Here is a 16,907-nt window from a genome sequence, read left to right on the forward strand (position 1 = left end):
AAAAATACATGGCTGCCCGTACATTCCTGTTCCCCAAGTACATGCTTATTCTGTTGAGGAACCCAGAACCATCCCAGTCTTACTGAGAAGGGTAAATGAGTAAATTAATATGAAAATATCTACAAAAGTATGTGACCTGCAAATATATGGTAGCATCATGTTTACATCTGATTGTATATGAGATCTTCTTTGTATGAATGACTGCGCACGCCTATAAACCTTATTTTAGTTTGGTATGTGAAAATAGGTTAGTGTCTGGAATACATTTTTTACTTCATTGGTATATACTAATCAACTAAGACTACAGCCAGTCTTGAGCCTGGCACCATCATTTTAGGCAAATGGCTTAATCTCTCTGAGCCTCAATTTCCTCATCTGTAAAATGGGGATAATAATAGTGTCTACCTCACGGAGTTGTGCAAATCAAATGGGTTAAATCGTATAAAAACAACCTTAGAAAAGTGTTTGCCACCATAGTAAGCTCTCCAAGATGAGCTATTATTATATAGCTATTATTAGTTAATACAGGTATTAACTAATTTTTTTGTATTAACTACAAAAAAAAGGGAAGTTTCTTATTTTTTCTGTATTTGAAGATTTAAAATAGAAATTAAATGGATAGAACTGGCCTTGACTTTGTGATGAAGCTGATTTTTAAACATTTCCGTTAAAGAGTTAGGGGGGATGGGGTTGGGGTGGGGATGGTGGTGGGTGGCTGGGTTAGAGTGGTGAGAGAAATCCCTTGGAATGATCGGAGGCAGACTTACCAGTGACTGAGCAAGGAAAGAATCCTGTACTGGCCCGGCCATTAACTCAAAGAGCAGGCCAGTTAGACAAGTGGAAACAAACGAGGATCTCCACTACCCCCCATATTATCAAGATTGTGACACTGGGCATTCACGACTAAGAACCAGAGCTGAGTCTCGCGTTCTTTCCCCCCCGACTCACACTTGTTTTCCTCCTGCTGCTTCCTGTTGACTACATTCCGCTGCCTTTTGAAATGCTGCATGTTTGCAGATTGATATTGAAGGGAAAAGTTTGACCTAACGATTCTTTTCAAATGGCTGCTCAATATTTCACTTATTGTTTCAGCCTCATCGCTTTTCTACCTTCCGACCGGGCACAACCCTTATTAGCTTTATTGGCTTACCTGACTCATATTGATTGCGTTGAATTTTCTGGAACTGGAGGTGGACCGTTTATATATTTATTTTTTTTTACGTCCTTTCTATTTTTGTCTTTCCATTTCAAGCTTTCATTCTAAATTCATCACAGATGCTAAGTGTTCACAGCCTTGATCTTCTGAGCAACTATATGTCAGGTGGTGGGTTTTTTTTTTATTTGTTATCAACAGCCAAATTTAAACAATGCTAACCTTGTTCTAATTTGGTTTGTATAAGCCCTAGTCTTGGTACTGAGAGAAAGCAAATGTTAATTTCTGGTTCTTTCTTGCATGTGTGTTATTCCCCCATCCCTCGTGGACTGCAGTTGATTAAAAAATAATAATTTGGGGCAGTGGGAACCACATTTGGATCTGAACTTTAAAAAGAAAGCATTTTGGCACCACCACTGAGGTACATAGAGGGTTGGAGGCGGGAAATCTGTTTGCTATCCTACTCTTGCTCTCATCCTCCTTCCTGGTTTTACTACCCCAGGGGGTGCTCTGGAATGGCCTCAGCTTGTAGAAAGTGCACTGCTGTTGCAGCAACCCTGAGTGACAGTTAGTCTCTGTACTTGGGCTCCCGTGGTGGCTGCGGCTACAGGCTGGGTTACTTAGATTCCCAGGGCAAAATTCCTAGTTGTATGTGTATGTATTTGGACTTCCATATGTTGTGTGTGGAGACTTTCTGATGAGTGACCAGGGTCAGCAAAGGGGAGTGCTGCATGTGGCTGTTGAACGTGTTGTGAGATATCTTCTCAAACCCGACTTTCACTTTCCAAATAGGTATTTTATTCCGAGGCTAAATTCAGATTCGGGGTCCCTTAAGCAATAGTTTGCAAAAGCACATGTCTTTGTTCCCTCTGTCCACTGGTCCCAGGGTACCTCAGGAGTTGTGCTCCCTGCTCGTGGCTGCTGCCCGCTTTCAGAACAGCGTTTCTTTTCTCACCTTTCTTTCTGTGCGGGAACTTGCAGATCGTACCTGGCCAACAAGGCTCAGCTTATGTGTGTCTCCTCCAGGAATCTCTCCCTGATCGCTCCAGTCCAGGGCCACCTCTCAATGGTCTAAACCAGGCGTCAGCACACTACTGCTCATGGACCAAACCCGGCCCACTGTCTGGTTTTGTAAAGAAAGTTTTATTAGAACATAGGCTATGTTCATTTGTTTCTGTATTGTCTATGGCTGCCTCCAAGATACAATGTCAGAACTGAACAGTCATCACAGAGACTATATGGCACACAAGCCTGCAATATTTACTTCCTGGCCCTTTACAGAAAGGGTTTGCTGACCCCTCTCCTAAACGGAGAGGGTTTAATGTGTGCACCTCTCAGCATGATGTGTAATAAATGCTCCTATTTTGCAGTTTGCAAAGCTCTCAGTTTTGCATTTAGCGTAGTCTTTTAGTATTTCCCAGACATTTTGTTCACTGAACAAAGAACAAATTACGGATTGGGGCGAATGCCCCACAAGGGACAAAGAGAACGCAGAGATGATTTTATTTTCATGAGAAAATATCTGTTTATTACTGTTATCGGGTGATTGCAGATAAGGCTCTCAGAACATAGCTTTTTACCTGAACTGGTTCTTTCCAACCCAGAACTCTTACTTGTTACTGATCTCAGTGTAAGAATATAAATCTTATGAAATTTTCATAAGGATGTGTGACGATGTAGCTTAATCAAATCATTTATAGGGAAGTCCAAACACAGACACACAACTTTAGAAGGTTAGCACTTAACTTTAAATAATACTTAATGGGATTTTTTTAGACACTCGGTTGTCCCACTTTATAAGAATCTGACTTGTAATACGTATGAAGGTGAGACTATACTTAACTCAGCGACCCAGAGCTAGATTCTGAGCTAGACACTCTTTTGTTTTCTCTCCTGCCTAGTGGTCAGCCCATCCCCAGAGTGGAGTACACGGAGGAAGAAACTAAAACTTGGGGTGTTGTGTTCCGGGAGCTCTCCAAACTCTATCCCACTCATGCTTGCCGGGAGTATTTGAAAAACTTCCCTCTGCTGACTAAATACTGTGGCTACAGGGAGGACAACGTGCCGCAACTGGAAGACGTCTCCATGTTTCTGAAAGGTAAGGCTTCACACAGGCTGTCTTCCCGGCCAACGTCCTCGTGTGCCTTCCAAGGACACATGTGGCCGCAGTGGCCCTTGTTCCAAAAAGGAAAAACTCCTTTTGATTTAAAAAGAAGAGCATTGAACCAACAGTTATCTGGGGTCCCCTTCGGGAGGCAGGGACTTTGGGCAGGGGGATGGAGCAGCTGTCCACACATTACCACAAACTTCGCGACTTCAAACAGCACAAACGGATTCGCTTGCAGTTCTGGAGATCAGACGTCTACAGTCAAGGCCGTGGCAGGGCTGTGTTTCTTCTGAAGGACCGTGTTTCCTCGTCTTTTTCAGTTTCTAGAGATCTACCTGTGCTCCTTGGCTCATGGCCCCTTACTTACATTATTCTAAACTCTTGCTTCCATCATCATAGTTCCTTCTCTGAGTCTGACCCTCCTGCTTCCCTCTGATAAGGATCCTTGTGATTATATCAGCCCCACCTGAATAATCCAGGAGCATCTCCCCATCTCCAGATCCTTCACTTAATCACATCTGTAAAGTCCATTTTCCCACATAAGGGAACCTATTCACAGGTTTGGGGGCTTAGGACGTGGACATCTTTTGAGGGCCATTTATTCAACTAAGGATTAGAAGCATTGCCACTTCTAGCATTGTGACCCACTGTGAACTTGTCCTTTACTTCCCATTCAAATGCCATCACCCAAATCGAGGTCCCCATCATTTTACAACCTTGACATCTGTATCTTTCCCCCCTTTCCTCTCCTCTCCACTGCTTCCAGATAAAGGTCTATCCGTAAAGCATTCCTTCCTTTCTGGCATCTCTGCTCAGAAGCTATCAGCGGCTCTCCTTTGTTTTTATTGGGGTTAGCAAACATTCTTTTTCTGTAAAAGGCCAGATAGTAAATATTTTAGGCTTTGTTGGCCGAGAGGCAAAATTGAGACTGCTATGTAGGCACTTATATAACCTTTAAGTGACCACTACAGAATGTAAGAACTATTCTTAGCGCATGGGGCGTACAAAGATTCATGGCAAGCTCGATCGTAGTTCGCTGATTTCTGATTTGTACTATCAAGTTCTGAATTGCTCAGCTTCAACTCAAGGCCCTGACCCAGCTTTCCACATTTGTCTCGTGCTAGGACTACACTGCACAATCCCCCTGTTCTTTGCTGTGGGCTCTTCATACTTTGGCTTAGACGCTGCCCCACGTTAGAAAAGGCATATCTTCTCTACATCTTCAATTTCTACCCATTCTTCAAGACTCAGAGCAAGTCCTGCTTTCTTTGTGAATCCTGATCATAACATCCATCATGATCTCTCCCACTCTGCTGTCATTCTAGATCATGTGTGTATCAGGAGAGAGACAGGCGTGGTCTGACAACTGTTACACTGAGAACCACACCTAGCACCATGAGAGGGCCCCGTGGATAAACATCATCCACGATATTTGTTTCTGAGGGGAAGGGGTGGAGAACCACTGGTCAGTGTCGCTTCATCTGCCCCTGTTTGCTCAATGCCTTATGCTGTTGCTTAACTAGATTATATTTTCCCTAATGGCCCTGCCTTTGACATGTCCCTCTTCTTTTCCCACAGAGTTATGTGCATATTATATATTTACCATGGGCTTGGTTGCTCATATATGGCGGTTGCTTTCTGCTTCATTGTTTCTCAAACTCCAGTAATTAGAATGTCATCTCATAATGTTTGCCATATGTGTCTCCAAACTTAGCACTTTTATGAGAGGTGGTATGGTATAGCATGGATTCTGGATGCCCTGGGATTAAGTCCCCACTCTGCGAGTTCATAGCTGTGTGACTTTAGATGAGTTACCTTAACCTCCCTCTGCCTCAGTTTCTTCCCCACAAATGAAGATAACAATTTTATCTACCTCACAATGGGTTGGGAGGGTAAACTAATCGATATGCCTTATAGCCCTAATGTCATTGCTTGGCACACATTAAGTATAGCAGAGTCTTGGTTGTTATTATTGTTATTATTGTTTTATTGTTGTTGCTCACAACCCTTGGTGAACTGCTATGTGTCATTCATTGGCATATAGCAAGCACAATGTCAGTATATGTGTTTTTATTTCTTTTAGTTGAATCACTTTAAAAATACCTAATTTATTTAAAAAGGAAACTTTTAAAGCAATGGTATCCACAAATTGAGAGTTCTTGATGTGATAGATGCATATTTTAAAAACTTTATATAAAAATAAAATATGTAACTATTAAAATAAAAACTATTCCTCTGCGTACCAATGCTCCTGTCCCACACGTGGGATACACTGGTTTAATAGACATAAAATAGAAAAAGAAGAACCCGCACTTATCTTTTTGATATTCGGTGGGGAACAATCCAAAGTGAAAGCTTTGGAATGAACATAATCCTGTTAAAATTATGGGTCTGAGGAGGCGGAGAACAGGGTGATTTCCTTGTAGACACCAGAAACTCCAGAGGGACTTGTTTTATAAACTTAATTGGTTTTTGTCTTTAAAAACCATTTATGACCATTCCGAGGTGCTGTCCTAATGAGCTGAGGTTTTCAGGATGAGCCTCTATAAGGCTGATATGTGAGAGAAGAGTAGTCCTCCAGTCGTGTAAATTCCTGGGCCTTCCTGGGGAGGAAGCAGTAAGAAGCCCTGAAACTGAGAACATGGATGGTCCACAGCCTAACTGAGTTAGCAACGTAGAACGATTTTATAGATTTTATGATACGCTGCTTAGTTTGCTCCCTCTTACCATAAACCAACGAATCATATAGAGCTTTAGTGTACCGCTTCAAATTTCAGTAACCGATGTGATTGCTTTCATAACATCACAGAAAACAACAATATAGAATGAAGGAATTAGGTGGTGCTGACAGTAGAAAGCTGCAGTGTGAACTGATTCCACAATGCTAGTCAAGGGAGTGAATTAGCTGTGTGTGTGTTACCTGACCGCACACACGAAGAATGCATCCCTTCCTAGGTGTGTGTGTTCTAGAAAGATACCAGGTAATGGCGTGGTAAGCATTGCTCTAGATGGCAATCTCCTGTGTATTTGAGCTTTCTTATTTTAACTTGGCTTCTGAATTTAAATCCTTAAATATTTTTTTCATCTTTCTTTCCATTTTAATGAATCTGTTGTCCCCCTGGAAACCGTCACTGGACAGTGTGTTTTAGTAAGTAGAAGGCATGACGCCATAGCTGCTAACAGTACAGTTGACCCTAGAGCAATGCAGGGGCTGCCTGCGCAGTGAAAATCCGCATATAACTGAACTCTGCAGTCGGCCCTTCCCATCCCCAGATTCAACCAACCGCAGATAGAACACAGTACTTTCCATTCAGGTTGGGAAAACGTGGCTGGGAAAGTGAACATACTTGTTTTGATCCTCAGTTGGTCGAATCTGCAGTTGTGAAACCTGTGCATAGGAAGGGCAGACTGTACTTATGGAAATAAATCTACAGACAAGTGGACCCGGGCACTTCAAACCCACGTTATCAAGGGTCAACTGTATATGTCATTTAATTGTCAAGAGTTTTAGGACCTCGATTACTTTGTTTCTAGAATATCCTTATAAATAATACCGTGTTTCCCCAAAAATAAGGCCTACCTGAAAATAAGCCCCAGTTAAAATCGTCAGCCAGACGGGTGCATTCAGTACGTTATGACGATGTTCCAGAAGAAGATGACATGACTATATTTGAACAAATGTAGATTGTTGTACATGAAAAAATAAGACATCCCCTGAAAATATGCCTTAATGTGTCTTTTGGAGCAAAAATTGATATAAGACCCGGTCTCATTTTCGGGGAAACATGGTAGGAAGCCCTGTCATGGGCCCTCATGTCCTGTCAGGGTGATATTTAGTTGGCTCTTTCTGTTGCCTCCTTAGAACGATCTGGCTTCACAGTGAGGCCGGTGGCTGGATATCTGAGTCCGCGAGACTTTCTGGCAGGACTGGCCTACAGAGTGTTCCACTGTACTCAGTACATCCGGCATGGCTCGGACCCCCTCTACACCCCGGAACCGTGAGTACCCACCCTGGAAGCCATGGCTGGATGGAGACTACCTCACTGTAGAGTGGTCACTGCTCCGTTTATTTGAAAGTGACGGAGGCCCTCTTTTCCTCCTGAGTAATTGCATCCTTCTAGCTGGTAAGATGCTCAGCACTCACCTGGAGAAAGAAGGGCTCGATGCAAGATCAGACTGCTCAGCTGGGTATATGGGGGCCTTTGACAGTCTCGCTTGCCTCTCTAAATTTATGCCAGCACTGAACCTTCCACTTCGGTCAGGCTGTTGATGACATTGCTCCTTAAGCCATGTGTAATTGTCATAAAGCCATGATCCGTAGAGACCGTTAGGATAATGTTGCGTTGAAGATGGAATTCTCATAATAAGGATAATTCCCACCGGCCAGATGCTGCTCTCATCAAGTCATTTAATCCCCATGGTCACCCTGTGGTAAAGGTACCATTAGGATCTCTGTTTTTACTGAGGAAGCGATGAAGGCACAGAGGGGCAAAGTAACCATTGACACACAGCTAGGACACACGTGCTTCTCCCATGCAGAGGCTCTTCTCATGTTAAGGAGCTTACCCACGCAGTACCAATCCCTGCTTCTTCCGTCCTTTCATCACCCCCAAACTCAGAACTCTGTGCTCTGCTCTCCCTGACGTGTTAGTTTCTTGAACATTCCTGCAGCCCTACTCACCACCTCTAGATGTATATGGGGTTTGTGATTCTTCTTGGGCTCTGTCAGCTTTCCTTCAGAGATTCCAGCTTTGGGACTTCTTCCCTTTCTCTCTTGGACAATGGGTGGTCTAAGAGTGCAGAGAGAAGCCACGCGGTGATGCTGAATGCTCGCTCAGGGGTGGGCTCAGGGCAGAGGGTAAGTTGGAAACCCGCACATGTTAATGATTTGGCCTCATGACACCTGGCATTGCACAGTCTCTCGGGGTGAAATGCGCGGGGCTCTTTTCCTGAACTTCCTGAATTTTCCACTGCCTTCAAGGTGGATGCAAGTTCCATCTCCTCTGGGAAACACTTGCCACCCTGTGCATAATCTGTCCTTCCTCAGAAAATCTGTCATTTACTCTCCTTATTATCCATCTGTTATATGTATGTAACTATATATATATGTTTTAACATTTTAATCTTCCCTGAAATCATAAACTTTGAGAGTAGTGCTCTGAAATATAATTCTTTGTGTGCTTTGAAAAAACAAAACAAAACACCAAACACTTACTGGGAGACTGCTGTGTTGTTGGACTGTCCAGGAACAAGACAAAGTCTCTGCCCCGCTGGAAGAATGAGGTGGGGGTTTGGGGGAGACAATAGCCAGCATATAAACAGATAGATAAGTAATAGGGCATCAAGCACAAGTGCTATTATGTGCTAAAAGTGCTATGAAGACAAATAAAGCGGGGGGAGGAAATGAAGAGTGATGGGTGCCCCTTTTTTGAATTGAGTCATTAGGGCAACCTCTTGGGAGGTGACATTTGAGCAGAGTTCAGAATGTGATTATATCTGGGAGGAACATTCCAGGTGGAGAGAACAGAGCAGAAGCTCCCGGAAGCTGGGAGCAATCTCGAGGTCTTTACCCCCTTGGACTCCATTCAAACGAGTGCCTAGCTCCAGTCTAATTTGTCACCCACTTGTAACATTGTGATTTATAATAAGAAACACGTATTTGGTCTTTGTCCCCATTTCCGGAAGGAAGCTTCTAAAACCTTTGAAATGTCCTTGGTGACAGAGGAAACGTAGTCTTTTGTTATGTTAATGAGGTGACTTTTGGAAAGCCTCCAGGTCATCTAAGAGTGTAAGCTGGCTGTCAGGGGAACCAACCCTGTGATTGGAGAGTTGGAACTTTCAGTCTCACCCTATTGGCCTCTGGGGAAGGAAGAGGGGTTGGAAGGGAGTTCAATCAATGGCCAATGGCCAATTATTCAATCAATCAGGCCTATGTAATGAAGCTTCCATAAAAAACCAAAAGGATGGTTTCAGAGAGCTTCTGGGAAGCTATCCGCCCCATCCCACATACCTTGCCCCATGTATCTCTTCCAACTGGATGTTCATCTGTGTCCTTTTTCACATCCTTTTATAATAAATCAGTCATCCAGTAAGTAAAATGCTTCTCTGAATTCTGTGAGCTGCTGTAGCAAATTAATCAAACCTGGGGATAGCCAGTCAATCAGAAGCTCAGGTAGCAACCTGGACTTACGACTGGTGTCTGAAACCCAAGGCAGGAGTTGTTGTAACCTTGACACTGTAGTAGGCTGGTCGGAAGCCCAGATGACAAAGCTGGACTTGTCACTGGGGTTTGAAGCGGGTGGGGGAGCGCAGTCTGATGGCACTGAGCCCTTCACCTGTGGAATCTGGTGCTCTCTCTGGGTAGAATTGAGTTAAATTATAGGACCCCTAGGTGGTGTCACAGAGTATTTCTCCTTGTTGGTGGGAAAACTACCCCCCACCCACACACTGAAATTGGGTCCAGGAACCCAAAAGACCACAGTTCCTCAGGCCACTAGGGTTATTAGGTTGCTTATGATGCTGTTTTACTTGAATAATCTTGTGATTAATGGGCTGCCATTGTCTTCACTGGGGAGCAGAGAGCGCTTGGAGATTCAAGTAGTTACGTGGGCAGAGATTGGAGCTGAGCCTACGAAGCCCCATCCGCCCTCCTAGGTGGGCATGGGGCTCACTGACCGGGTGGGTCCCTGCAGAACCACTGCATTGTTTTTTAAGCTCCTGTCAGCTTCCCTGAAAGTGTTTTTAGGGTAAACAAAGGTTACTTATAGGGCTCAAGACATTTGGAAAAGAAATGCTTCTTAGAGTGGAGTGAGGGCTCAAAGGAAAGTTGTCAAGAGTTAGAAAGGAAAGGCAATCTCTAAATCTGGCCCAGAGGGTTTACAAATGGCCCTGTTTACAAACAGCAAGCACTTTGTTAGTTCCCTTTGAATAACCGGCCCTCCTGAGACCTGTGATAGCCCGCCAATAGGTATGCAGAGAGAGAGGGCAAAGAAATGAGATTTTAGCCACAGTAGTCTATAAAATTTGGGGATAATGTGTTACATTTTTACCAATGTACTTTCAGCCAATTCATTCAGCAAACATTATGTGCAATGCTAGCAGGGAGGTGCAGTGGATTCAAAAATGAATAAAATATAGCAGCTTTTTTTTTTTTTTTTTTTTTTTTAAAGCAGCTCAGCCTTCTGGCAGGGGAGATAGAAACATAAATAATTATGAAAGAGTGTGGTTAGGGCTACACTGGGGCTATATACAAAGTTTCAGAGGAGCACAGAGGAGGAAGCAATCCTGAAAGGCTTTTCAGAGAAGGTATAAACTGCGTGTGTGGGGGGGGTTCAAAGAGGGGCGGGAGGGGGGGTGGGGGTGGGGGGGTGGGTGTAGGAATTTCTTTTTAGGACAAGGCAGGGTGTGGAGGGAAGGGAAAACTTTGAAGTCAAGGAAACAACAAATGCAAAGTTGTGGAGGCACACAAGTGGCATAGACGAACAAGGCTTGTTACACCCAAATGGCCAATGCATTGGTTACATATTAGGTGATGAAATGTTTCTTTAAGTCCTCAGTGTAAATGGCTCTTTGCCAAGCTAGGTCCTTTGGGCTCAATTCTGTAGTCAGTAAAGAGCTATCCAAGCTTCTTAGGCATGATCGGATCATCTTGTTTAAGGAAGATGATGGGGGATGAAAGAGCTGGAAAACCAGGCAGGAAACTCACATTCCAGTGAAGGTGTATTGTTTATAAGGCATCGAATTAGGAAAACTCAGTGAGACAGGACAAGAGGGAGCTTTTGAGAAAAACAATGAGATGGAGTTAACACTATTTGGCGACTCTGATGACGGTGAGGAGAGGGGCGGGTCCCTAAGGTAACTCTCAGGTATTTCGATTGGGAAGCTGAATGTATAGTTATTTTTAATTATGATTGAAAAGATTGGTGGAGTGTCTGGCTTGGAGGGAGGAGGGAGAGAAGAGGACGATTTGGGTTGGGGGCACATTGTCTTTGAGGTGCCAATGGTTGGGACCTCCAGATGGAGAAGCCCTTGTATTTGGAAATAAGGGTGGAAAATCAGAAGTGAATTTAAAGCTCCCACTATAGATTTGAGTGTTTCCTTCTTACTTGTCTCCTATGACGACTCAGACAAGAGGAGCCTAATTCAGAGGATGGAAACTTGGGATTCACTAACTTGGGGCTGTTTTTACAGGCTCTTTTTCTTATTGGTGGGTTTTATACCATTCTTTGAAAAAAATCATTCCTATTCTTTTATGACAGGTAATACATGTACATGATTCAGAATTCAAAGCTATGGAAGGGTATACTGTGAACACGGACTTCCTTTCCCTCTTTGGCTCCCTCTACACCCACTTCGTTTTCCCCAGAGGCGACCACTGCTACCAGTTTCCACTGAATCCTTCTCGAAACACGCTATGCCGACAACGGTTTAAGTAAAGATCCCTTTAATCCTGTGTGTTGCAAAGCCCCAACCAAGTCCTTTCCCAGCCACATAGTTTGAATCTATGGGACACTATACCGGAGTGCTGCTTCCTGCCCAAGCCCTTTCACAGGCATTGTCTTTGTAACGAAATCCCATTTCCTCAATTGAAAACCAAGAGGGCAGATTCTCCAGTTTGTGAAGTTCAACTTGGCTACTGTGTTTGTACTCTGCTTCCAAATAACTGCCTTCAATCGCTGAACTGTTGCAGTGGAGGCAGTGCTTAATGAGACCAGTGTGATCCCTGAAGATAGATGCAGGTAGAAAGGAGAGTGAAAGCAGCAAAAAGACATAATCTGAAAAAAAGAATTATATTTTCCTTTCAGGCTGGGTAGAACGTTATTTTGATATCACAGCTTTCAACACACATTGGGTTTTACACACATCTTTGGCTTGCTTTTTGCATTTTGCATTTTAAAGATTCTGGGTTCTCTAAACATGGCCAAATAATGGGACTTGGATTTAAAAAGTGATGGCAGATTGGATTGATTCCCTGGGGAAAGTTTTCTGGCCTGGAGGACGCTAGAGAAAGTCTTGGAGAACCTGGTTTCCTTGGTGGGACGAGTTGCTGTTCCACATGCTTTTACCTGGGTTGAAAGGTGCTGATGTTGCCAGAAGGAAGGAGATATTCTTGCTGTTTCTCCCTTTGAGTAGCGCCGGAGGCAGTGCATAGCTGCATGCTTTGATCAGCTGTGATTGCCAGCAACCTTGTCACTAATTGAGTATTGAAGTTTGCAAACGATTTCCTTTAAAAAAAAGTCGGTTGGGTTAAATTCAAGGTTATCCCAATAATAGCATCCGTCTCACTCAGTGGAATGGAAGGGAAAGATGCAGAGTGCCAAGTTGCGTGGGTGTGTGAGCATCACCCAGCCTGTGGCTAGTGGCAGAACACAAATCTGAGATGCCCCATGATCTCCTGGTCTGTCCTTTGCCTCTCTGGGCCGTCCATCATGGGCTGTGCCACATTGCATCTCCTGGCCACCTCATCGTCTGTTAGGACAGGATTTCTCCACCTTGGCACTAGTGGTATTTTGGGAGCTGTCCTGTGAGTTGGAGAATGTTTAGCAGCATCCCTGACCTCTACCCACTAGATGTCAAGAGCACCCTTCCACTCCTGTCAGATGTGCAACCGAAGATGTCTCGGGATATTGCCAAATGTCCTTTTGTGTGTGTGTGTGTGTGTGTGGGTGTGTGTGGGGGAGGCACAGCATTGCTCTTGGTGAGAAGCACTGTTCTAGAAGAAGAAATTTGACCGGCCTTGTTAATACTGCTGCTCCATCTGCCAATTATTATGTTCCTGTCTCTTAGAAGCAATCTGTAGACTCTGTTTCCTTTCTACAACATAAATCTGAGAATCACATTCCCTTGTTTAGTTTCTCTTGGTTCCCTGTTACATATAGGGAAGAAGTTTGATCTCATCAAACCATACCTGCTTCTCTTTCTGCCCACTCTACAACCTTATGGTCCAGCCACACTGGACCTCTCACCATCCCCACGAAACTGCTGGTTCATGACTCCATCTTTTTTGCACAGGTGGTTCATTCTGCTTGGAATGAGTCCGGTAAAATCCTTTACATCTCTAGGATTAAAGCTCAGTCACAGCCTTCTCTGTGAAGACTTTTCTAGGCATAGTTAGCTATTCCTGTAGCACTTTGCCTTACTTCTAGGTTAGCACTTACGATACTGCGTGGTAATTGTTTGTTCATGTGTCAGTTCTCCTTCAGAAGCCTGTAATTAACGCTAGACCAGTTGGGAAAGGCCGTGCAGGAAGAAGATCCAGACTAAGGTTGGAGTGGGTCCCCAAACCTGGCTTATAAAGTGAAAACTGAATCCAAAGTGGGCTGAAGCCCTGAGCAGCACCGCCACAGCTGTCCATGGTGGTGGTGGGGGATGTTGTCCACGTCCAAAGTGAGAGGGTACTTTTCCCCTACGGAGGAGAGTGGATCAGAGAGGTAGGAACATGTCTGAATTTGTCTCTAGAAGCTTCTTGCTGGAGTGCTTGGTGATTCAGTTTAGGAAAGTCTTCGGCATCCTGGAAAGAGAGGTGAGTCGGAGGGAGGCATCTTTCCCTCAGTCCCTGGTCGGGTTTGGCCTGGTCCGGTCTCTGACATCAAGCTTCTGGTTTTCAGAGGGTGCTTTAGATTTCCGATGTTGTGTTTATCCCCCCACTCCTAGCTCTGCTTTAGTTCGTTTGGCTTGTCTTCCCGTGGCACTTCCTTCTAGGGATCTGTGGTCTCCCATCGTCGTAGTTCCTACAGACTTGTGTTTTGTACAAGGTGGGTGTGGAATACTAGCTTCCTGAGTATGCATGCCCACATGGGCTTGGGTGTACTATTTGCTATCAGATCTGTAGTCCTGATGGCTGGTGGTATCTTAGAAATACAGACCTCTTTAATAAGAAACACAGTTTAATGGAACCATATTCTTCTGGGGTCAACTTTCATGTGTTCCTTCAGAAGCTGTAGGGACTTGACTGAGATCTCAGAAATAAAGGAGGTGGGGCAAGAGACCCTATTTTCTAAGGCATTACTCCTAGTTGCATAGGACCATCCAGTCTTGTTCTCTTCAGTGTAGGCCAAATCCACCCTGTTCTAGATTTCTGGTTGGAGACCACAGGTGGCAGATGTCTCATGATTCTGTACCGGGTACCCTTTGGAACATAAAACATTGCCCAGGGCACAAGCCCCCAACCCCTTTTCCATTGCTCAGGGAGAAACAACCGGGAATTTAAAGTAGAAAGTCATATTCTTTGACATCAATTCTCTGAGGGTGAGCCAGTGCACTATCTGTCTTTCCAGAAGAGCTATTGCCAAAGTAATTGTGCAATTTTGCCTCAGAAATCCCTTTTTCAAAATGCTTTAATGAAAACATTTAAAAATATTCCTTCCGTTTTATTTTTCAGGGGGTGTGCTTAACATACTAGTAACAAAAATATACTTGGTCCAGCAGAGTATAAGCTTATTCCATCGAGGAGCTCTACACTGAGGGCTGCATGAGGACGAGCGATTATCAGCCCACACTAACGTGCATGCGTCTTCTTCTACATGTGCCTGCTGTGTCACTTTTCAAATCAAAGAGCAAACTTTCAATCATTAGGAAATAATTCATGACACCAGTGACTAATATGGCAACATTTATTGCCATACTACAACGAACCGCTTTTGCATTAAGGAAAATCTTTCTTGCCGCAGTTGAGCGTTTTAGGGGCAATTAATGTTATTTTTAAATATAACTGTTTTAAAGTTTAAAAAAGGTTTGGCAGTCAGGTGAGTGTTCTTATAATGGCCACCGTGTTTCAATTTTACAAGAAAAGTAAAAGTGAATTATTTCTGGCATATTTTTCCTCCCTTTTCTAAGTAAAGTAAATGAATTTTATGCTGAGCCCTTGCTTATTAGAACAGAGCCCTCTCTAAAACTGGCAGAAGATGTCATTTATTTCCTTTTCTTGTGGCTCAGACATTAGTCCTCACTTGTTAAGTGATAATATCAGCAGGTAAAGACTCAGGCTTTCAAATTTATAAGAAAAGTTGGGTCCTTTTCTCTTAATCCAACAGATGCCTCTTACTAGGTCTGCAGTGAGAGGAAAAATAGGATCTTTCTTTTCCCAGCTTTCCCTCCTTGCTGCCATCTGAGAGATTATGGGTTTGTGAACGTGTCTGACTTACACCCTGGCAATCATGGGTGTTTTTAGTGTCGGGCCTGGCTACAGTCAAGTCTGAGCAAGGTCTCACGGCACAGCCAGGAGGATCAGCCAGAGCGTCGTAGACTTTAACCTTCCTTCCTAGGAGTTTTGTTCAGCTTAGACTTGCTCTTTCCCACAGGACACCCAAACCCGGTGCCAAACTTCCTGCTTAGCCACCTGGCTACGTCCACAGGGCTATTTTCACGTTTGCTGTTCAGGACTGCAAAGAAGCATTACTACCAGTGATTCTCCAAAAATGACATGTTCTCTGAAAGGCAATCCCTTCTGGCCTCCTGTGCCTGCATTGTAACCCCCAGCGTAGCAGCCATCTCCCCCCTCAGGAGAAGTTTGGTTGGGGCTACACCCAGGACTAGTTAAGATGTTAGTGGCCCTAACACCTGAAAATATTGTCATCCCTTCCATCCACTAACGAAGATCATTTCAATAACAATAAAAACAACAACAGCAGCATTTTTCTTTTTCTTACTAGTCACAGCAAACATGTATATATCAACTACTATATGCCAGGCAGTATTTGAAGTTTGTATGTGGATAAACTCATTTAATACTCACAACAACCATTTGAGTTCCTACTATTATTATTCTGAGTTTATGGATGAGGAAACCGAGGCACTGGAAGGTTAAGTAACTTGCCCAAGGTCACACAGCTGGCAAGTGAGGGAGTCAGAATTTGAAATCAGGCAGTAGTGCTGGTATTTGTGGGATTAACCACTGTTTTATGTTAAACAGTAGCACTAAACAGAAAAACTCAAAACTTATATGTGCTGAAGCTGAATGGCTTCTTTCTTGGTTTTCTAACTATAAGTTTTGTATGAGATAGTAAAGTAACACTTTCTTACTTTAATTTGGTGGCCCTGCTAAGTACTGTGTGTGCCTATTGGATGGATCAGCGTTGTGTCGTTGTCCGTTCCAGTCTCCCGTCCAACTACCAGGCTTGCGAGAAGCCCTCCCTCTCCTTTGATCTTCACAGGACGTCCATTAGCCTTCCCCATTTATCAAGAGGCAGTATCTCCTACTTTATTGGAAAAAGAAGGGAAAAGTGCCTCAGTACAGTGTAGAAATGCAGAGAGAAGGGCGCTGTGTCCACGTCCACAGGCAGAAGGACCTACGGACTGCATGCCCTGACATCCAGGCTCCACTGTCAGCTCTGTGTGACTGGCGGCAAACCACTTAACCTCCCCGTGGGAGGGATGATGAAATAACGGCTTTGATCTTTGAAGAGAAAAAGCTTTATGTAAATACGAAGTAGGTCACTCTGACTTGGCACCTCTTAAATTCATGTGGAGGCTGATGTGCCTCATAAAATTCCAGCGTGTCCTTAGTTTCAAGGCCACACGCCTAGACCGGGACTCCCAAGTTTTCCATCATAATATCATGTCGGGTTTTGTGAAGTGTCTAAAAGCAAAAGTAGCCCCTAAGACTTTTTACAGAGACTTTTGTCTCAAGAGCTCACTCTAACAATAGAC

The 16,907-nt window shown here is 43.9% G+C and overlaps 1 protein-coding gene across 1 annotated transcript in view; it reads left to right on the plus strand.

Annotated features, from left to right (window-relative positions):
* TPH2 (tryptophan hydroxylase 2) overlaps nt 1-16,907 on the plus strand; it is an 88,730-nt gene that overhangs the window by 26,953 nt on the left and 44,870 nt on the right. The window contains exons 6-7 of the mRNA XM_033117627.1: nt 3,055-3,251; nt 7,123-7,258. Of these exons, the coding sequence (XP_032973518.1) occupies nt 3,055-3,251; nt 7,123-7,258 (333 nt within the window). The remainder of the gene's footprint in view (nt 1-3,054; nt 3,252-7,122; nt 7,259-16,907) is intronic.

Source organism: Rhinolophus ferrumequinum, chromosome 10 (assembly GCF_004115265.2).
Source record: "Rhinolophus ferrumequinum isolate MPI-CBG mRhiFer1 chromosome 10, mRhiFer1_v1.p, whole genome shotgun sequence".
Lineage (NCBI taxonomy): Eukaryota > Metazoa > Chordata > Mammalia > Chiroptera > Rhinolophidae > Rhinolophus > Rhinolophus ferrumequinum.